Raw genomic sequence first — 22,533 nt, 5'->3', positions numbered from 1 at the left:
ATGCTTTTGGCTTGCTGTTCTCACGATGGCAAGCAAAAAGCATTTATGCTGCCCACAATGGACCGCTGCAAGCTCGTCTTTTGCGACACTTAGATATATTTTCTAGTATTCTCTTTAGATAGAATAAAATGCATTTTGGATTCAATATGTTTAATAAAAAAATAGATTTTTAAATAAAGAAATAAAAGATTGTTATTTTAGTATAAACGCAAAACAAATGTAAGCTATCTCGTTCATTTGGCTAAAATTAAAGTCACAAAGTTTCAGATACAAAAATTTAACATGAAAATAATTATTGTACAAAATTACATATTATTAAAATCTATCTACACATTGTAATTACAAAAGTACTATACAAATATACACATGATTCTGAGAAAAGTACTTAAAACTAACTTAAAGTTATCTCTAAAATAATAATAAGAAAAAGTATTAAATAATTCAAGCAATCGTGTTCCTTAAAATTTATATGAAAATTCTACAAAATGAATGTGCGACTTTTGTGGAAAAACTTTTACTGCATTAGTTTTTACTTACTTTTCCATCAAGAAACAGTTCAGTCATTTAAATTAGATTAAGTCATTTTATGATATTACGTAAAATGCTGCTGTGAAATTATGTATGTGGAAAATGATTATTTGAAGGAAGCAGAAGCTTTGGACCACTTGGTCTTAATAACCTTTTCAACGCAATTTATTCCACCACAAGTGTATGTGTTTTAGCGAAACTTCATGGATTTTTTTTTTTTTTTTTCAAAACCACCGCATCAGGTTTTTTTTTTTAAATTACTATCAGGCTTTCACCCATTAAGGGCGATCTTGGCAATGTTTTAGTTTGTAATAGTAGGTACGGATTGTTCTTAAACTACAGATTAGGGACTGAAATGATTAGTATGAATTTGATCAAGAACAGAGAAGGCTTGTCTATTATTGAAGCAACCAACAATTCTAGGAGAAAGAGAATAAAGGTATTGTGTTTAATGCAGTAAGCGAGTTATCCCAAGAATGATCATATTAGGCTCCAAGGCGGTTAACCCTTTGCTCTGTGCGGTCGTTGAAAGTGACAGTGCAGTCGATGACGCGCATGTTGGGCGTGAGGAACTGCTGCAGGGTGTCCACTCCGTTGCGTGGCATCCGGTCGAAGGGGTAGCCCATGGAGCGGCGGTCAGGGTACTTGCGGTCACGGATGCCGCAGTAGCTGCCGGCATCGTTGCACTCCCCAGTTTGTGCACTCTCCTCGGGCACAATCTGGCAAAGAAAGATGGTTAAATTATAAATCAAACATGGGAATAAAAGACAAATTGTATTGCATTCAGTCCATGTAAGCATTGGTTGCCTACTGCCAGGGAAAAGGCACTAGAAAAAATATTTCAAAAATACAAGGAAAGATATATACAAGTTAGAGAGTTCCAAAGAAAGATTGTGTCACTGGTTAACAAAGCTGCTAAGAAAATATCATTTAAGAACTTTTGACAATGTTTTTGTTGTTTGTTACGGTAAGTTTTAGATTACTAGGTATTGCGTATTTGCAATGTATTGTGAGGAGTCAATTCCAAATTTAGTTGTGTGAGTAGATGACGAGTAATAACACAAAACTGCACTATAGTTTGAGCCGATGGTTTAAATATATAATTCTTGGTGTACTTTCATTGCAATAATATATTGATTTGCCAGTTTCAAATTTATGTTAAAGTTGAATGTAAACTTCATAACAATTAAAGAGTGCTGAAACCATTAATTTAATGTCCAAAATAGACGTAAACAGGGGGTGGAAACTTTTATCTCCCCCTTCCCTAAGGCTATTGCTTGCCTATTTCAGAAGCTCATCAACTATCCTCGTTATAAGACATATCGTATTATTATTAAATCTCCCCAATACACCATCATACATTCTCGGTTATCGAAACAATCTTCCAACCTTCATTATCCTTTGAAATGCCGAGTTTCCGTGACCTAATACCTCTGTAGTGTGCCGAGAATGAATATTCAACATTGTCATCATAACAGTAATGCAGATGTAGGGGTGAGATTTGGTCTCCTCCACAAATGCTCTCCACTGGTTTCGATCCCTCGTCATTCGCCTCCGTCCTTCCCGTTCTGCTCCAATCATCCTCCACTCAATCTATCTACCTCTTCCTCGGTCCAACTCTGGGTCATCCACATGGTCTTCATTTTCATATTCTACAATAGAAACAAATAAAACTCACCCTATCGCCGTCAATATTGGAAATCATCACAAACAGCTCGGAAGCCAGACCCTGCTGTGTTCCCTTGGGGATCAGCATATGATCTGGCCACCCGCAGCCGCAGAAGTTGAACTGTCTCTCGGCATCAGACCCTTCAGCCGGGCGGTTGTTGTCAAGGTTGCGGAAGGTGCGCTCGAAGGGGATGGTGACTGAAGACTCGCTGGCAGCCCGGTTGATGGTGTTCGCACCAGGCGTCACTGAAAATATAATTGTATTAATATTGTCTTAGTGTGATACGGCTTACTTTGTCGCATACACTGTATAAAAATGCCCATAATCCGCCAATAGCTTCCTTCAGACTCCGAGTAGCATGAATGAAATTACAAGAAATTTAATTCTGCCACATAGCAACTTGACGACAGGTTCTATTATTTTTCAATTTACTAAACATAATAGATAATATTTTTTTGTAAATTTCACAGCAATGTCTATATATTATGTAATCCACTATTCACCCCTTTCTTTTTCTTTTTATTGCTCTCTCCTATGGGAGTTTGCCTCGTATCGAAAGACCTCTGTAGAACTGCACGAGTTTCGAAGCCATTGAGGTACAGATACTACCTTTATCATGTTTTCACAACTCCCCCCTCGGATTATCAGGTGGGTAAATTTTTTCAGATAACTATGTACTCAAATTATAAAATATTTTGATATCAGGAAAAGTTATAGGGCATACAAAAGTACTAATATGTTGGGCGTTGTGGACTGCCTGGATGAAGTTAATGTCTAATTATGATGAATTGAAAAGAAATAATATTACTTACACTGGACGGTGAACTTGTCCAACTCGATCATTAAATGCTTCTGGTCGCGGAACAGCATGGGCAGGCCCCTCTCATCGAACTTGGGAGCCATGAAGATACGGCAGGTTCCCATCACTTGGTTGCCGGTTGCGTTGTTCACCTGGATGCTGTAAACAAATAAATATTCTGTCAATAACGTTAAACTTCTTCACTCAACTTCTTCAAACTGATTTAACATTTTGTACTTCAATATATTGGTTGATATTTGACCTAAAGACATCTCAATACAGTAGTGCTCATTACCATGGACTAGATTAGACTATTTATGGTACAGAAAATTTAAATTCTATAATATGAAGATGTTCATTTTCAGAGCATCCCTCTTTCATCTTTGAAAAATATTTCTGGCTATTTATTATATTAATTAAATATTGTAACAAACATTCAAACACTCAGTTGTAATACACATTTGTACACTTCAATTGAAATAAATTATGTTGAAACTTGTTCTACTTTGTTCTACCAGTATTTCAATGGAAGATGCTCCGAAGAAGTAGCGTCATTGATTCTTTCGACACCGGTGCACACTCGGGAAACACGCCAAATGCACGCCCAACATTTTTTGTCCGTTTGTTTAAATTCTTAAATCTCCAAAAGTTCTTCACCGATTGCTTTGAAATTTTGGCACAATGTTGCATTCAAATATGCGTGTCTTTTTATATACCAATATTATATAGATGTCACCTGTAACAGGTAAAAAAAGGCTTTTTTTAAAAACAGTGCCATCTGTTGGACATAAAAGCAACACGTGCTATTGTTTTTCTATCTGACAGACTGAGCCACAGCAGCCCGTGGCGGGGTACAGCTAGTATTAAATAAACTACCAATTACAATTAAAAATAATACAATTTATACGGCTAAAGTCAAATATAATCTAAGAAAGTAGCTATTAGATACAGATGATTTATATTGATGCCCTTGTGTAGCTAATATAAATGTATGATGAACATACGTATTCAAAAGAGAGAGTAGCAAGGGAATGATGGCATTAAAATTAACATACTTGTAATTGAAGGGAACATGTTGCAAATGCGTGAAGCGTGCAAACACGGCTCCACGAGGAGTGAAGTCCATTCCTCGGGACAGGTCAATGTCGCTCGACTGCCAGAAGGTCTGCAACTGGTTGTCAGCTCCGCCCTGGACTTGAAGCGCTACATCTGTCACTGTCACTCCAGTGTAGTCCAGCTGGAGAGAATAAAGGATGGTTATACCCTCTGGTTATAGGCTATTTGTAATTCAACATTTGTGAGACATTTGTCCAAAAGGGATCCAAATCATAATCTAGTCTCCTTCAACGGAAGCAATCTTCCGAACAGGCCTTCCATTGATATGCTTGGTGTAACTATAAGTGACCAGCTCAGGTACGGGGGCTCCATCGAAGCCAGAGTAAAGTTGGCCTCTCAGAAGCTGGGCGTACTGTACAGGGCCCGAAGATACTTTAATAGTACACAAATGCTGACCCTGTTCAAATCGCAAGTGCGCCCTGTCGAATTTGGCAGCCATCTCTGGTCCGGAGCCCCAAAATACCTGAAAAAAACCCTTGACTCTGTGCAGAAACGGGCGGTCCGTTTGATAGATTCCCCAATCTTAACAGACGGACTGCAATCTTTAGAGCACAGGCGTCAGGTAGGTATGCTGTACTTGTTCTATCGGTATTACAATGGAAGATGCTCTGAGAAACTAGCGTCTTTGATCCCTTCGGCACCGGTGCGTAGTCGGGATACACGCCAAACGCGCGCCCAACATTTGTACACGGTTGACATTTGTCACGTGAGAACGGGTGGCTTCTACGATTCGTTCTTAAGTTCAACAGCTCGGCTGTGGAACGAACTGCCGGCCTCTGTGTTTCCTCCCTCCTACAACATGGGACTCTTCAAGACCTATGTTCACTCCTTCCTCTCCACAAAAAGACCCTCCACGCAGCATCCCCAAAGATTACATAGGCCCTGAGGGAAATTATTTTCTTCAGGGCCTCCTGTGTGGAGTTAATATAAAAAAAAAAAAAAAACATAACAATAAAGCGAGAAAAAATGTGATACAATGAAAGTGTAAAAGTTTAACAAGTGAAGGAGAAATGTGTACGTTAAACAAGTCTCAAAGGATAATGATTCACTAAAAGACATTACGATTGATAAGTTCAAACACTGTTTTGAGCAGTGGAAAAAACATTTTGTTAGGCATCATAAGACTCTAATAACGGGAGTTTGCTAGACGCTCATATTTTAATTATTTCTGGTGAATGTACTACTAAAATCTTAAATGTTTCAAGAGGGATCGCTAAGGAGTAAGTTTTTTTTAATATTTAAGATTAATTAAAACAGGACCTCACCATTAAAATATTTTATGTAAAATGGATTGAAAATTTTATATAACGTTATTTAACCATAAAATTAGCAGTAAGCACCAGATTTTATTTGTCTAGATGATGAATTAGTAACTTCCCGAGGGATCTCTCTAGAAGCATTAGAGATTTTAGTAATACATTCATCAGAAATAATGCAAATAAACTCCACGGAAAGATCGATTCTCAAGGCCTGTTAGTGGAAAGTAGACTGTAGTACCATCATTACGCTGGGCCGCGCGCCGAATATTATTTTTACATGACTTCATTTCTTATGTCGTTAAGATTCCCACTTTATTTTAGAGATTTGATGGGGCAAATTCAAACGCAGGTCTGTCCAATACAACAGGGCCGCACGTCACATAGTTTGGTCCATTGCTGCTTCACTTACATCGTTAAGATTCTGGCTTTATTTTAGGTTATTGCCTCGTCTTAAGTGCATTGCATCAAACGAAGAAAGGGCTTTGGCTTTCAGACCAAAGTTTTGATCATGTGAACAAAATATATCTATTTGTATAAATAAATTTAAGTTTCTTTGGGTCTAGCATTGTGGGTTCAATCCTCTGCAAGTTAAATGCTCCATTGTTGCACAAGAAAAGATTTTTACCTTTTTTATACTGGAAGTATAAAGAATTCAAATACTGCCAGTCTTAACCTGAAGATCGTCTTTCTTTTAAAAATAATAAATAAAAAAGTGAGGTTATAAAACAAATCTGATTTGACTTACTGAGGCCACGTCATAACGGCGCAGCCTGCCCTTGTGCAGCTGAAACAGGTCATCGATGTATGCGTGCCAGCGGTAGAAGATGGGGTCCCTCATGGCCGTGGCGGCATCTCCCATCACGCTGAAGGTTTCCTGCAAATGAATATTAAATTACAATCACACCAATACTTTTTTTTTTTTTTTTGTATTAGGCAATTCACCCTAAAAAGAGTGCTATGTGCCGCCAATACTTTTTTATTATGTCTTTGGATTGCCCAAACATTATTAGATTGGTAAAGATTAGTTTTAAGAAAATTCATAATTTGCTCTTTCATAGATGGCTCTAATTTAATTATTAAAAAAAAAACACTTTTTGCAAATGCTTTACTATATACTGTATAACATAAATATGAAGGAATAGTTTTGCCCGTATACAAACTCATTTCTTTCAAGAGAGGCATACAAATACAACATTGTATCGGTGATTCAATTCAATATTTTATTTGTATGCCTCTCTTGAAAGTATTGACTTTGTTTACGGACAAACAAAACAATTTATTTATATTTATATTGCGTATGTACGAATGTAAACATATAATTCATCTTAATATTTTAAAGCACAACTTGCAAAAAGTGATTTTTTCCTGAAATAATTAAATTAGTGCCATCTATGAAAGAGCAGATTGTGATTTTTTAAAGTATACCCTTAACAACAAAGATTCTAAAACTGTCAGTTCAATTATCAGTTGATTATTCAATGAATGTCAACATTGTATCGGAATTCTGAGCTGAAATACCTGGCTACTTCTAGACATACAAACTATGGTAGGCAAAATTACTGAGAAACTGGTAAACAGGTATGAAGTTAATACGCTTTTACCCGTTATCTGTTTAACTTCTCATTGTTTAGGCTAGATCTACTTTTAGTACAGATCCCTTTTAGTTATAGTAAAGAACATTCTCTGATTCTACTCTAGTTTTTGTAAGATAATCAAATTGCAAAGTGTAAATTTTTAAATACATTAACCTTCACCTGAGGTTTATAGGTTGTGGCACTTTTTGTGACATTCATAAAATTTCATGAAAATGAACGCACATATATGTGTGAGTAGTGCTGAGGGTACGGTTTATTAATGCACATATATGTGCCCATGGCGGCAAAGAGGTTAAAAGTTAAATTTTCGTAAATAAAGTTGTTTGTTGTTATCGGTAATTCGGTAGTGAAACAGAATTCAAGGTTCAATCTGTCTGGTATCACGAGATTATACAAATTAAGCTTTAGTCTGAAATGTTTGTTTGGATATAATTTTAAAATTGCAGGCAGATTTTTACCAGATGTTTGTGATCGGGGTCATGTGCCAGCGCAATGAACACATGGCCCATGTTGTGCATGTCTCCGTAGTACGCCCTGTCAGGGCTCTGTGTGGAAGATTCCATCATGTTACCGAGGATGTCGATTCCTTCTTGTTCAGTCAGTTCCACACGGCCTTGACGTTGCTGAAATTATACAAGGATTGATATTTTTGTCATTTATTTTCATGCGTAGGGCCTCTCCGAGAAAAAGAGTTCGCAAGTTTTTAGTAAAAACTGCACTGAAATTTTTATTTATTTGTGTGACACTCACAAAAGCGCCTCTATCTGTGCGACATACAACAGGGGAACTGTATCACTACCACGTTGGACAACGTTGTGAGGTGAGTTAGGGGCTGTAGGAAGAGATTCGTTAATCCGATGCCTTTAGTGATGATTTTAGTTGTAAGCAAACGATATTTACGTAATACAGGAGAATATATGTATTTAATACAAATAAGATGATATGTATGTAATACAGGTAAAGATATGTATGTAATAAATGAATACTCACATTTCTGGCGAACCCTTGTTCAATGGCTCCACGGAACCTGTCCCTCCATTGGTCCAGTTCAGAGACGTCAGCCTGAATCTGATCCACCGATCTGCGAAGATCGCTGATCTTTGTGTTGGCAAACCTGAAATGGAATATTAAGAATCAATGCGTCTTCTTAATGAGTCGTTACTAAGCATTAACATACATACCACAATAATAGGCTATTTTCAATAATGTTTTTTTTTAGTTCTCGTAAAAAATTACGATGTTGAAAGTAATTTAATTTTTTTTTTATGTTGACGAACAATTTTAAATGTGCCATTTTCAATTTGCCGCCAAATAACATGTTCGTTTTTATCTGTGAATTCGGCGGCGTTGACGTCACGCCATTAGCAGCATTGGTGACAGTCTTCTTGCTGTCAGTGGCAGCTTCTATGTCATAATGACATTGTAGCCAGTTATGTTAATCTATTATTATTATTTTTTTAATCATAAACTAATGTTTATAAGACAAGGTTTTTATGCATAGCACAAAGGATAATAAATTATTATAAGCAATAATTAGTCGCCTGCAATATGGGAGATTTTCAAATATTGTAGGGTTATTCGTAATCCTGGAACATTGGATTAAGGATATCTTTTTGTGATTCAGAATAAATGTGATAATTTAATATACCTAGGTGGCCATGTCCTGCTGGCTACTAGGGAGTCCATCTTGGGGAAGTATCCCTCTACGATAGGTTCCCGTACGTTGTTGAAGCGCTTGACACGCGGCAGGTTGTTGGAGAAGCGCTCATAGTTGTACCTGGAAACAACAAAAGCAAAAATAAAACCATTTGTATTACAAATAGTCTACGAAATTTCAGATGCATGCACGATTCATCAACACGTCAATTAAAAGGAGTACTTAATTAACGTTTCATTCGGCATTCTGCCACCAGAGTTCAGTAGAGCTAAACTTCACCACTGGGGTTAAAAAGAAGAACTCTTCAACCTAACGGGGAAAAAGGGGGACTACATTAACTTTACTCCAAACCATAACCCAATAACACAACCCCAAAAAAAAAATACATAATATATAGTCTGGAAACTAGTACTACAACACATCCTAAAATCTATATTACATTTGGAGTTGATTTTATGGGGTTAACATCAGCTGTTTAGAGTATTGATGCGTCGAAGAGTAGACACGGCTTCTAAAGTTTTTTTTACTCTTTAGCTGATGAAAAAACCGAAAAATCTAAAAAAAAATCAAAATGTTCAGATCGGAAAAAAAGATTAGTTAAAAAAAAACCCACTACTAAACAAACTGAAACTTAGATGCTTCTAATAGAAGATTAGTATGAATCTGGGTGAATTATAAGATGCACAAAATAAAATAATTTTATTTATTAATTGTTTATAAAATTACTATTTTCATCTTTACGAGAGAGCGATCATCCTTTCGGTATACCTATTTTTATTAGGCGCTTGGTTATTCCCTATATGTATTTGACTCTTTTTCCTATTTACAACACTTTCTTCCATGTGGCAATATCACATCAAAGTAATATTCTTATGAAACATTGTTGAAAATTAAAATTCAATTGAATATGGGTAATAATAAAATACCTAGCAATAATCTGCTGGTGCATGTAGTAGAACAGCTCTCCGCGCCTGTCCTTGTTGACCAGGGCGGGGTCGGTGGCCTCGAAGGGGTAGACGAGATGCCAGTGCCAGTGGTGAAGGTTGATGCCCATATCCTCACGGAAGTAGGCTACGCGGTGCTCCTCATCCAGGTCTGAAGCGGTGTAGTCCTTGGGGATGATTACAGGCATCTGTGGAAAGGGGTTTCAATGAGCATTAATCTATCGAAGACAGATGATTCAGATCAAATGGGCATCTTCACATGCAAAATACCAATCTTAACTCTTGAGGTTGGATTGTTTCAAACAAAACTACAACACATTTGATCGACGTTCAGTCCCCCTCCCCCCCAGACCCTCCCAGGATAACCCTTACTTTTTTTTAAATTCCTCAAATAAAAGGGCTACAATAATACGTATTTGAGTTACTTTCAATTTTAACTCTTTTACTGTTTTACTAACTAACTTGGTAACTACTTTGTTAATGATTAACTGCTGGGTGAAGATGGACATTGTCCAGTTAAAACGGTGTGTATCAAAAAAATTGTAGCTAATATCTGAGTGTTACTGGAAAGGGCAAAAAGAGTATTAATAGACGCAATCACTTTGCGATATATGGGGGACCCTAGTGACCACTGGGTAACACGTGGTTTTTGCTTCCAGGTACGTAAAGGTTAAAAGAACTAGGTTGATCTCAAAGGACTAAAGTGAATCATGGACATATAGCCTGTGTGCTTACAGGAGGCAAGCAGAATGCTTCCTTATCAATCATAATACATACATAATTTAACTAAACAGAAATAATGTTTAGTAATAAATAAATCAGGGGTATTTCCAAAAATGACTTTCTATCTAGTATTTCTTACTGTGAAAACAAGAATGCATAAAGACTTATTTAAGCAATACTAAAACCACAAAGATAAAGAACAGTTATGGAAACAACAATTATTATTGAATTTACCAAACCACAGGATATTGGGCAGGATATCCTCATTAGAGGTGTTTAATCTTATGTTTAAATGGCAGCAATAAAATTATTACAAACTCTAAATTAACATTATTTACTTTACAACAATGGAAAGAATTCCTTAAACTGAATACAATAAAACAAATTTCTCATTTTGCTAGAACAGACAGAAGATATGTGTCCATTTTAGTGATAAGTAAATGAATTTCAGTATATTTGGTAACCTCATTCATTTTATGGCCCAGGTGGCTTCATTTTTAAATATTTAAAATCTTGCACTACTAGTAATAGATTATTTGTGTACAGCTTTACCGGCATCATTTTAGAAGCAGTAAACTTGACACACATTTGGCATATATGTTTATTAAAACAAGACTATTTACCCTCGAGCCATCAGGGACAACTGTAGACTCCTCTCGCACCATGGGGAAGACCTTGCTGTCCATGTACTTGTCGGGGAAGTTCTGGATGAAGTTGGGAATTTGGAGATCTCTGGTGTCTTCCCTGTAAAGAACTTATATAATTAATTCCATGTAGATAGTAGGTTTGCAATTAATACAATACTTTGGATCCATTTCTCTGCTAGCTAAGTCTATCATCATTTCACAAGAAAAATTTGGTAATCTTTTAGGATCGCTGGCCACGCTTAATACAAAGATTTTTTTGAAATAATACTTTGATTCAACTTAATTACTATAAAAGCCAACTATTTACATCCGGGGGAATGGAAAATACTGCATCAAAGTTCCATTTTTTTGCAATCAAAGTTTCAAAATTTCATGCATTTTACAGTTCAGCCATGTTGTTTTCTTGTTTGATGTATTTTTTATTGAAGTGACCAGCGATTCTAAAAGTTTACAAAACATTTTAATTTTATAATGATCTTAGTAGAAGAGTCACCAATAAAAAAACTCTGAAAGTCTATGGAATAAACTTTCAGAGTTTTTCATTGGTGTTTTCATTAGTTTTTGATTAGTATAATAAGTAGGCTCCGAATGAGAGTACTGTTTATATATTGGCATATCTATGGTTTTTTAGGATCGATTTGTTTCATACAAAAAGCCTGAAAATATCGATCTAGTGAGTGGTTTATTTATGCTCATTGCTCTGTCTTAGAGGAGAAGTCATAGATAACAACCCTACAATAAAAGAAAGCAAAATACTTTTATTCAAATAGGTAAGTACCTACCTACTTACCTCTTATATATAATTTATACAAAACAAATAATTTACCTGTGAATAAGTGCTACAGAATAGCAGTAGTTGAACATGTATGGGTTGATATGTTCCCTGCAATAGACAGCCACTGACAAGAGGTCATCAGTATTACGCATTCCTGAAACCAAAAAGTTAATCTTGTTTAACCTGATATACGCGGCTGTATATTATGTGATCCATTAAAGGTTATCCCCATAGATCCATGTTTGTGTCAAAATGTACCGCGTAATAGGATTAATTGTGTTGAAAAGGACAGTTAAGTTAATGTTAAGTTTTAACTGCAATATGAGTTATATACAGCTTGTTTCATTTAAATTAGTAGTCAATGGCTACTATATAATATTGTGTGGATACAATTTTTTTTTTTTAAATTGATGGTTCCTCTTTTGGTAAAAGTTAAATGAGTCAAGCTATATGTCAAAGAGATCAGAAAATATCTATACAGCACCTGCCTACCTTATAGAAACAATACATATTTTATTGCGATAGGTCAAGGTAGAAAGAGGCACGCCAGTGAATCATCATTTTTAATATTTTAGCTGGTACCTATATTTCTTTCATTTGCATAAATGATCTTTAGTAAGGTAGGAACAGATGATAAAGCTTCAGAAAACACGATGCTTAGGAAAATTACTAATAAATGCCATTCAGTTTTCCTAATTCCTTGACTTTTATGTTTATCTAATTTTATTAGAATTAAACTAAACCAGAAATAGGTTAAGGCTCTGGTAACGGAGCAACTATTTACGACAATTTCTTCCGTCAATAGGTCTCTATACTGCTTCCATTTTGGCAGTGACTATAGGTTCTTCATGTTTGAGTTCTCAGTTTGACGAGCAATGTATCCAAGTATCCTAAATAAACACGGTAGGCAGACAGTTGATAGCCTGTTATGGATGCCTAGCTCTTTCAGAATGAATACATCAGTATGTCTGGCTGTATATGGAATCCTGAGAATTTTTCTCCAGCACCACACATAAAAATTTAAAAACCAATTTTTTTTAGAAATCAATGAGTTGTAATGATCTTACCCATGAAAATGTCAATAAGGTTTCCAGCCATCTGCCTATGGCGCGGGATAAAGAGGGAGAAGTTCTCCCTCCTCTTGAGCTGCATGGGCAAGCTTATGTTCGGGAGAGTGATGTTCTTTACGGGAATGGTCTTGACCGTATCCTCTCCGAACCTGTTAGACAGCTGGGTCGCAATTCCAGAATACCTGTCAGCCTACAAAAACACATATTTTTATTTATATATAGAAAACTGAGTGGCTTAGCTAGATTATCCAGGAATTTCTATCTTATGAACTGACAGATATCAATTTGAACTGTCAGAATTTAATCTGATGGAACTGTCAGAATTCAATCTGATGGAACAGTCAGATTTCAATATGAAGGGATTGTTACGATCTGATGTAGTCAGTTTCACAATCTGATGAATAGGAGCAGATTTACGGGTATTCTTAGTGCGCACAGGTATAGAGACCCCACGCCATACAATAATAATAAATTCAGCTTCTTGCATTCTCCATTACATTGAGGTAGCAAGAAGCTACCAATCCAAACTAGCACCTCTAGAGATGTAAGTTGTAGGGTTTGGTATTCCTTCATACTTAATGTATATTATGCAAAACATATTGTACCTCATTTATGTTAATAATTTATACAAATCGAAAACAAAAACAAAAAAATATTAGGTAACCTACACAATGTACCTACGACTTTACTGCTTAGGCTTAATAATGGCTGTTAATACAAATCTAATACCCTCCTTAATATTTATTTCAATTTCTGTTAATACATAGTTTTAAAAAATCTTAAGGCTGGCCGCATACATACGTTTTTCGTATTCGATTTCCGAATTCGTTTTCCGTATTCGGACATCCGAATGCACGGAATCAGTAGAAAATACATTAACTGCCGCACACGTTCGTTTTAGTTCCGAACGGAACAAATTCCTTACGCACGTTCCGAATGCCAGCCGGCGCGTTCGGAGAAAACGAATGGAAAAAACCTAATGACGTCATGTGGAACGCAGCTATTGCATACAGTTTGTTTGTGCCGACGCAAACGTACGGAAATTTCCATTCGTAATTCAGTGTTGCCAACGGATCTTGACCTAATATCGCCGTTTCTCATACATAAGGTAGCGTAAAGTAGCCGAATTTGCTGTTAGGTGGGACATGTTTAAAATTGATGTTTTTACGTGAAAATAAAAAAATTTCGTGGGGGGGGGGTGGCTAGAGAATTTCAAAAAAATAAAATTTGTCCCCAGAAAATAAAAAAAATTCATCAAATATAAAATTTGTCCCCGAAAAATAAATTTCATGGGGGGGGGGTGGCTAGAGAATTTCGGGACATGTTTAAAATTGATGTTTTTGAAGTAGCTTAATTGGCGACCAGTCGCCTTTTAGATTTTTTCGGCGCCGATTCTTCTCGCTCTGAGTAGCCTAAATGGCGATTTATCGCCCTTGTTGGCAACACTGGTTCTGACGTTTATACATTCCGAATTAAGAAAAACGAACGTTTGCGCTAGTCTCACGGAATTCCGAATACGGAAAACGAATTCGTAAATCGAATACGGAAAACGTATGTATGCGGCCAGCCTAAAAGTAAGAAGCAAAAAGAGCAAGAAACATAACTTTTTACGCCAACTAGTTTGAAAGTAATAAAAATGTAATTCTGATAATCTACATATATAATAATCAATTTACATATTACTCGTTTTAGAAAACCTTTTTTCTTATTGAACAATCCAAAATCATGTTTTTTTTTTTCTGTGATGTTTAAAAATAATTTTGAGGCGATGTACCACGTTATATAACATTTGAAATCAGGCCACTAACAGAAATTCTCCTTATGTAGATGGCGACAAGGCTTAAATTTCCACTTAATACCAGCCGCTTGTTTTTATTTATGCAAGAACAGACAAAAAGTGTGTTTTATTGTATTTTGAGAAGTTCAGGCAAAAATATTCAAATGTTTTCTGAAGAACCTAATGCGCCGCATTATACAGCAGTTTTATAGGTCTGACACTTTATTTTTCTGTTCTTATAAAAAGATTATAAAAATGCTCAATTATTTCAAAGGCCAAGTGTTCTATTCGTAGTATTTAAATAAAGCAGTTAAAATATTTCTAAGTGACCAAGTTTTAATACCAAAAACACATGATTTTGCATTACTTCGTAGTTGTTCGCCTAAAAGACAGTTAAAAACTCCATAGCTCATGATGGAAACGATATTGTGAGCCGGAGAAAATAGTTTCACTGACCAGAAAATTTGAGACAAAAAATCAATTCTAAATTCATGCATAACCTCGGACCTCAGTGTTCCAGAGTTTTTGCACTTCAGAACACAGTTTCTGCTTTATACTTAAGTTGACATAAGGTCTAATGAGAGAATATCTTACCAAAAAGTTTTGTGGAGTTGCAAAGACAACCTTTTCCTCTCCCTTAGGCACAAAGACGGGCTCCGTCGGCCGATCGAACAATAAAAGGAGATCCTGTTTGTTGGACATCTTGACTTCTTACTTTTACCCTGAAAAAGAAAAGGATTATTAGATAACAGTCTTACAAAATTTAAGTAATGCTATTGCTACATTATATTTGGAAAAATGTTCCAAGTGCCAAGAATCACAAAAACATGAAATTTCAAACTTCTGCAAGAGGCATAGAGAGATTAGTTAGGTACTCTAATAACTGAGGAAATCATTCATTTCAAGTATAATCTAGAAAATAAATAAGTAAGTAGGTACATTATGATTTTTTCAATTGATTTTCCACTGGAATTAAATAAATACTAAAGGATATTGAAAAACGTACTATAACACAATTTTTTATTAAAAATAATCATAAGAGTGTAGGATGTCGTATGAGAACTTCCCAGACTTCGAAAAAAGTCAATAGATGTCACACGTTAATAAAAAAAGTGTATTTATCAAAGACACTACCTAGATTGCAATTAAATTCAGGTATAATCTCTTTTCTTATTTTCTTAATCAATGCATTAAGAAAATGAAGATAATGTTGGTAGTTCTTGGTCGATGTATGATACAGTTAAATATAACTGAAGAGGAGATATGGTTGGATTGTCCAGTGATAGAGCTAAGCCCCGCCAAGGCTGAGTTCTTGGATTCAATTCCTAGATGCGACAGAATCATTTTCTGTTTCACATTTTATGTTCGAGAGTTGTCAATATTATCTTCAATAATTAAAGATTATATAAAATATGTGTTAAAAATATCTGCAACAATATTAATAATAAAATACACTTTCTTAGGCAAGCAATTATTAAAAACTTAACATTGTATCTTTTCCCTACTAGTGACAATAATTTTATTGGTAAAAAATAATATTAGTCTATTTTTGCCAAAGGGATTATTAGTTGTTGAATCCTATCCCTATAATTGAACCCTGTTCACAGTAAGGAAATCAAAAAATTACATATTGGAAGTGGGTTCTTACTTATCTCAAAATGTATAAATTTTTAAAAATCAGATTGAATAGATGATGAATGTCTTTAAAACAGCTCTAATAAAGTACCTATTTAAAAAAAATATGTGTATGTATTCACTCACCTTTAAAACCCTGAAGGAAGGCTGCGGATGACACTGATCTCACAACTTTGTAATGTCTAATAAAGCATATTATTTATAAGCTAAACTATTAGTACCGCAGTGAGGTGTGCAGGTCACCCGCGGGGCCGGGAAGTGTGCAAAACCAGTCAGTATTGTGTACCTAATCACCTCTCTTGTGGTAAACAAAGCCCTTATCTTTAAACTTTACCACATACTTTGTGGCCGGACACCTAAATTGAAAAACATGAAGCTAAAAATAATTTCCTAGTACAATGTAAACAATGCTGTCTCCAGGCTAACACTCAATTATTATTATAGGCCTGAATATTTATAAGGAAGTAGGGGAAGAATAAAGACATCCAGCAAGAAAGGGCATCTCCTTCTTTCGTATGGTGTGGGGCATCAGAGGGAAACATCTGGGAAGGCATATTGTAAGAAAAATGTACAATAACGCACTTGAAGTGAAATGAAACTAAACAGGGCTATATAAATGCCATGTTATTATTATTATTAATAACTATTATTATTATTAATAATTAAATTTCGAAAGCATAAAGTGTTAGAATGTAGAAGTGCATACTAATCGCATATGCATTAAAATCTGAATAGCACGTCCCAGTGTTAGAAAATTATACTGTGTTATTACTCAGCAATCGTGTGTATTTTCTAAGAATATACGTATAGTGGATATCCCTAAAATATACTACACCAGTAGGTAACAAAATAAGAATGTACTTTTTGTTTAACACAAAATAAGGTTCTTAGTTTGGGTTTATATTTAAAAAAAAAAAAAATATATATATATATATGGTATAAATTAAAATGTAAATGTTCGTTTGTTCAAAATCTTAAATCTCCGAAAGTTCTTCCCGACTGCTTTGAAATTTTGACACAATGTTACACTTGAATATGCATGAGTTTTTATATACCTATATTATATAGATGTCATCTGTGATATGTAAAAACTAGCTTTTTGAAAAACAGCATCATCTGTTGGAAATGCTTGTTTTTTTTTTAAATAGCGCCATCTGTTGGACGTAAAAGCAATACATGCTATTGATCCCTATCTGCACACAGACTGAGCCACAGCAACGCTTGGTGGGGGACAGCTAGTTAAAAAATAGACCCATACTAAAAACCTAGTTTTTATTAACCTTTTAAATGCCAGTAGGTAGAAGTGTAGCTGTGCACAGCAGGCCAAGAATGCGAGTTAACTCGCTCTTGGCACAGAAGCGGTTAAATAAAAACTAGATGTTTAGTTTGGTACCTCCTGGTACAATAACTTACAACAATGGTGCTTGTGTTTAAGTTATTGTACATCTTTCGTAGGATATGCCTTCCCAGATGTTCCCCTCCGACCCCCCCCCCACATGAAATTTATAAAGGTTCGTATACACGCAGCGACTTGTATACGAAAACAGTTTGTGCAAAGTTTGCGAAAAAACACAGTACACTGTACGGCATCCATATGACATTGACAGCGACTTGCATGCACAAACAGTTCATGCAAACGTTTGCGCAAAAACGTGATATAGGTACTGTGCAGCATTTACACAACAGCGACTTCTATGTGCAAACACAGAACAGTGTGCTTACGCTGGGCCTATAAAGCGCTAAAGCTTGTGTCCCTCACCCCGTCGACATATTTATATATATTTTTTAAATAATTAAATTTACCTACCTATACCCTACAGATTCGCACGATATATAAATAAATGTAATTGTATTGTATTACGGAGCAAGTGTTTTCAGTTTTCCTTCCCCTCAATTTATTTTCTTGAGCCTCCCCCCCTCAAAATCAGAACCTGGCTAGGGCCATAACTCTCATTTTATTTTTCTCATGTATTGCCCTAGTGAAAAAAGACTATCATTCAGAATCAAAACGTTTGATCACCAATTAATAGGCAAGTTATTCCAACCTTCCCTAGCCCATCTCCTTCCCCTCAGCCTCACAACATACTCAATATACATTAAAAAAAACTATTGGGCAGTAATTTTAACCCTTAGGATACGACCAACTACAGTAGCAGTTCAGTAAAATCATGACTACCTTCAGGTGCACTGCAATGTGCAGTGTATAGAGCTAGGTTTTACAAGTTTTCGCATTTCAATATTGTCCATGAAAATTCCTAAGTAAAACGTTGACATTGTAGTAGCCTGTCAAGTATTTCAAATATAATTTCCAATATTATATTTGGCTTTGAGATATTTACAAAATATTAGCCGTCTTCTAAGGGTTAAGTAAAGATCACTCCTGATAAGATTCTTATGTCAACACATTACGCATCATGGCTTGGCATATTTCAGCATATCGCTCGCCATACATTAGTGCACTTGATTTATTTTATTAATTTGGTTGCTTTTGCTCATTTTCTTCACCTTATACTATTAGAGTAAGATTAATTAATTATCTTTTTTTTTCACCTTATTTAGTTCACTCCTGATATTCTTTACTTTTTCATTTATAAAATTTCTGTAAAGGTAAACTTCTGAAATATGACCCAATAATTGAAATAAACCTTCATTTTAAATAGTTGTTTATTTTCAAGCCAAGCAATTATTTTATTTTCTGTTGTTTTATGTTATTGATTGGAAGGCTTTGAAATGGACTAAACCTGTGCATATTGGTTAGTCTGAAAACAATAGAGTTGTCTGCTTGGCTAGCAGGGCAAAACCATTTCTTGTTATTATTTAAAAAATATCAAGTCATTTTTATAAAACAATGTCCTCAGAATCTTTCTTCTTCCATTACAACTGCAGAGCGAGCTGGGTCTTTCAGACTACCAAGGAGGCATTGAGCCATACTCAGAATGGGTTGTTTCAGAGAATTTTTCAAATTTCGAAGTTTTCAAGTTCTGTTATGATTTTAGTTATGTCAAGCAACTGGCCTATGGCGGTATAATAACAGAACTTGAATAGGACTTAACCTGAAATTTTTGAAATGTTAAAATTTTTTGAAACAACCTATCCTTAGTTTCACAGAAATTCAAATGTAACATTGTCATCAAATGGCCTTTTTTGACAGTTGAAAGGTCCCCGTCAAATGCCAATTCTCAGTCTGTTTCAACTTTTGAACAAATCGTGAGCAGAAGAAAACAACGGCGTGGCGTTTTCAGCTATTCCAAAAACGGCGTTAAGACATTGTCCTGCGGAGATAGCCTGCCTGTCTATCTCAAGGACAATGTCTTGGTTCATTAACCTGTCCTCAACTTCTGTTCACACTAGGACAATGGTCCCGGATCTGGGACAATACAATATTGTCATGTCCTCGTGTAAACTATGCATTATCATAATGAAGTTGAAATGAAGTGTTTTTGAAAAACTTTTGAACGATTTGACCAGAATGCGAAATTGATCTTACATCGGACACACAGTAACACCCACCACACATTTCTATCAGTTTATCTCTTCAGTGGATAGAATTGATTGATTGGTAATAGAATATCACAATAATAAAAAGTCAAACATAAATGAAAATCATTTTTATTTTTTCAACACAGTGACAATACATTAGGGCTGTAAAAAAACATTGTATGTATTATATTGAGGGAAAATCAAAGAGTTTTGTCAGAATTAAGAAATGGTACAAAAATATTACATTATTTTATGACTGGAAAAAAAAACTAATTATTGCTTTATAAGGATATTACGAATGGACACATTGGTAAAAAAAAAATAACTACCGTCACTAAAAGCAAAAAAATAATATTTGTGAACCTTTTTACTAATTCTATATGCATTTATCAAGCAAAACCGGCAGTAAAATTTAATTTACGTCTAGTTAAAATCGTTGTATCGCTTTAATGTACCATTATAATTAGTTTATGTTTTAAACTACTTTTCTAGACTTCACGGGGAATTCTAACTTATTTATTGTTTGTTAAAATGTACTAAAAAGAACTCTAATAGTTAGAATATTTATCATGAATGTAGTATTAATTCCGCAGTACTCACGATTCACAAAGTTTTAATTTCTTTGGTACAGGCAAAATATAACCAAAGACCTAAAAAAGATATAAAAATAATATTTGGATGTCAAAATATAAAAATAGGTTTGTTGAAGATCTTCAAAATATTAGTTTAAAAGCTTCAAACAAAGTTATTCATTTGGAAAGAAGAAGTTTGGTTTAATTATAGAGAATTTCAACAACAAAAAAGAGCTAAATATACAACAACAAAAAAATGCATCATTACTGCTGCATGCATTCATTTGCAAAGATTCCGATTATTGACAACTGCATGCGGTGTGAGAGGAATTAATATTATTTAAAACACCTTCAAATCATAATACCAACTCCATTATTTTTTTTTTAATTCTAAGGATTTGACAAAATGTCGAGTTTTGGTTTTAGTGGCAATTCTATAGCTTGGAACCAACTTGCAAACTGATCTTGGTAGATTACTTCTTCATGCTAGCAACTCACTTTAAATATTGCAGCAATCTGTCTTTAAAAACACATTACATTTTTTTAATTCATATGACACATCATCAATGCATTGTGTACCGATATGTAGACGCTATTTTGTATGTGATATCTACGTGCAATGGTCACTTGGCGATGCTCGATTAGTACACCTTGAGCAGTTGTTTTCTGTCATGCTTTAGATTTTTTTATTACGAAGATATCTGTGGCAAAATTATCACTTGCAACTAACTGTACAGTGCCATGACTAAAAAATTGACCTACAAATGTAATGTTCCAACATAGAAATAATTGAGGTTTTGAAGTTAAGAAACATTGTGTTTAGATGCCAGTATGAAATCAATCGGGAAAGATGTTGTTTTTCCAAGTGGGTTTTGTTTGAGCAGATTAGAATTGCCGCCGGTAAAAGAAAGTTGAAAGCAAAAATGATTATTTGAAGTTGAAAATAAGATGCTCACCACCCAGTATCCTCCTCATCCTATTGAGTGAACCAGAGAACCCATCCTGTATATGATTTATCCAAACACATTCCATTTCCAAAAGAGTGCGCGCGAATCCATCCTGCCGCCAACGCAAACTACGCACTGACACTTTCAGTTAGCTAGCAGTCATGCTAGCACCCGATCCGCAGATCGGTCCAAACAATATTAGCACTTCCTAAGTTCAAAAATGATTGTTTAAGTGTCATTTTTCCATTGATTACTCACTTTTAGCAGTGTCTAGTGTCTTTTTGAATCCAATGGAGTAATTCCGTATGAATCCAAGTGAATAACTCATTCTATATCCGAGTGATTAACTGATGCGAGTGGAATAGTCAATTAAGAGAGTCCACAGACTAGAATGCGTCAGGCGTCCAGTGACGCATGGTCCAAAGCGAATGAATCCTTAGAATGGGTGGTAAAATCCTACAATCATCATCCATGACAAGTCCTTAAAGCGAGTCCTTCCACAAATATCCAGTCCTAATTTGATAATCCTCCAGTTTCCAAATATTACTTCATTTGGAGATCCTCAACAATCCTTCCTTAAATCCTGTCACTCCTTCCCGAAGTCTCATACATATGAACAGAAAAAAAAATCATTAGTTTTATATTCAGATCAGATATTTCTATTTAATCTGACAACTTTCATTTATGACATTTTTTTCAGAACATTAAAGATGATATAGCCCGGGACCAGAAAGTTCTGCGGCACAAAATAACCAAACAGAACAGAATAATTATACACAAGTTTATAATTTCACGTAATAAAATTGAAAGTTTTATTTTTATAATTATTTATTTGATTGTGTTCACCATTAGTCAGTTAAAACATTACAACAAAATCAACACAAAAGGCCCGTTTTACTTCAATATCAATATACACAACTTATCATACTAATACAAAGACAGACAAAAGGAATGACTCAAATGTGAAGAATGTTTCACAAGTAAAAATTAAAAGTTCATCGCACAAATTACAAAATTTAAAAAAAAGTGAAAAATCCCCTAAAGCTAATTTATGATTAATCGTTAGTAAAACTGTATTATTACATAGTCATTTTTTATCACTGAAGATAAAATAGCTAATTTACACAAGGGCGCACAACTCATACACAATTTGATCAAAGATATTTAAATTAACTCAGTTTGTATTGATTCAAAGTAATTACTTACAATGTTTAGTATTGCTTAGTCTGTAAACTTAAATTCCTGGCCAATACTGTATTGGAATCATTCACGACAAGGGGAATGAAAACATTATTTGCTTTCAGAGACATGACAGTACAAGCCCAGTTATCCAAACATAT

At 35.0% G+C, this 22,533-nt stretch overlaps 1 protein-coding gene across 2 annotated transcripts; it reads right to left on the bottom strand.

Moving 5' to 3' along the window:
• Positions 1 to 249: 249 nt before the first annotated feature.
• On the bottom strand, positions 250 to 21,331 carry LOC149412787 (phenoloxidase 1-like). Of its 2 annotated transcripts, none has more exons than XM_089645339.1 (14): positions 21,203 to 21,331; positions 15,154 to 15,281; positions 12,780 to 12,972; positions 11,764 to 11,866; positions 10,914 to 11,034; positions 9,550 to 9,755; positions 8,615 to 8,743; positions 7,957 to 8,080; positions 7,425 to 7,589; positions 6,117 to 6,245; positions 4,052 to 4,233; positions 3,010 to 3,155; positions 2,207 to 2,442; positions 250 to 1,247 (listed from the first exon to the last, which is right to left on the bottom strand). In XM_089645339.1, the coding sequence occupies exons 2-14, from the start codon at positions 15,259 to 15,261 to the stop codon at positions 1,014 to 1,016; spliced, it is 2,076 nt and encodes a 691-aa protein (XP_089501465.1). In that variant the 5' UTR covers positions 15,262 to 15,281; positions 21,203 to 21,331; the 3' UTR covers positions 250 to 1,013. The 2 variants fall into 2 exon arrangements, with proteins under 2 accessions (XP_089501465.1, XP_089501464.1); XM_089645338.1 differs by lacking the exon at positions 21,203 to 21,331 and adding an exon at positions 16,321 to 16,838.
• Positions 21,332 to 22,533: the final 1,202 nt, after the last annotated feature.

Source organism: Hesperophylax consimilis, chromosome 22, assembly GCF_061612785.1.
Source record: "Hesperophylax consimilis isolate HC1 chromosome 22, BYU_Hcon_1.0, whole genome shotgun sequence".
NCBI classification, from domain to species: domain Eukaryota; kingdom Metazoa; phylum Arthropoda; class Insecta; order Trichoptera; family Limnephilidae; genus Hesperophylax; species Hesperophylax consimilis.
The sequence above is the reverse complement of the archived record's forward strand: the minus strand, read 5'-3'. Positions and strand labels throughout refer to the sequence as shown.

Coding starts and splice junctions, on each gene's coding strand:
- LOC149412787 (XM_089645339.1), bottom strand. CDS start 15,261: ATGTCCAACAAACAGGATCTCCTTTTATTGTTCGATCGGCCGACGGAG. Junction 8,744..9,549: donor CACCAGCAGATTATTGCTAG/GTATTTTATTAT, acceptor TGTTGTTTCCAG/GTACAACTATGAGCGCTTCT. Junction 4,234..6,116: donor GCCGTTATGACGTGGCCTCA/GTAAGTCAAATC, acceptor TATTCTCTCCAG/CTGGACTACACTGGAGTGAC.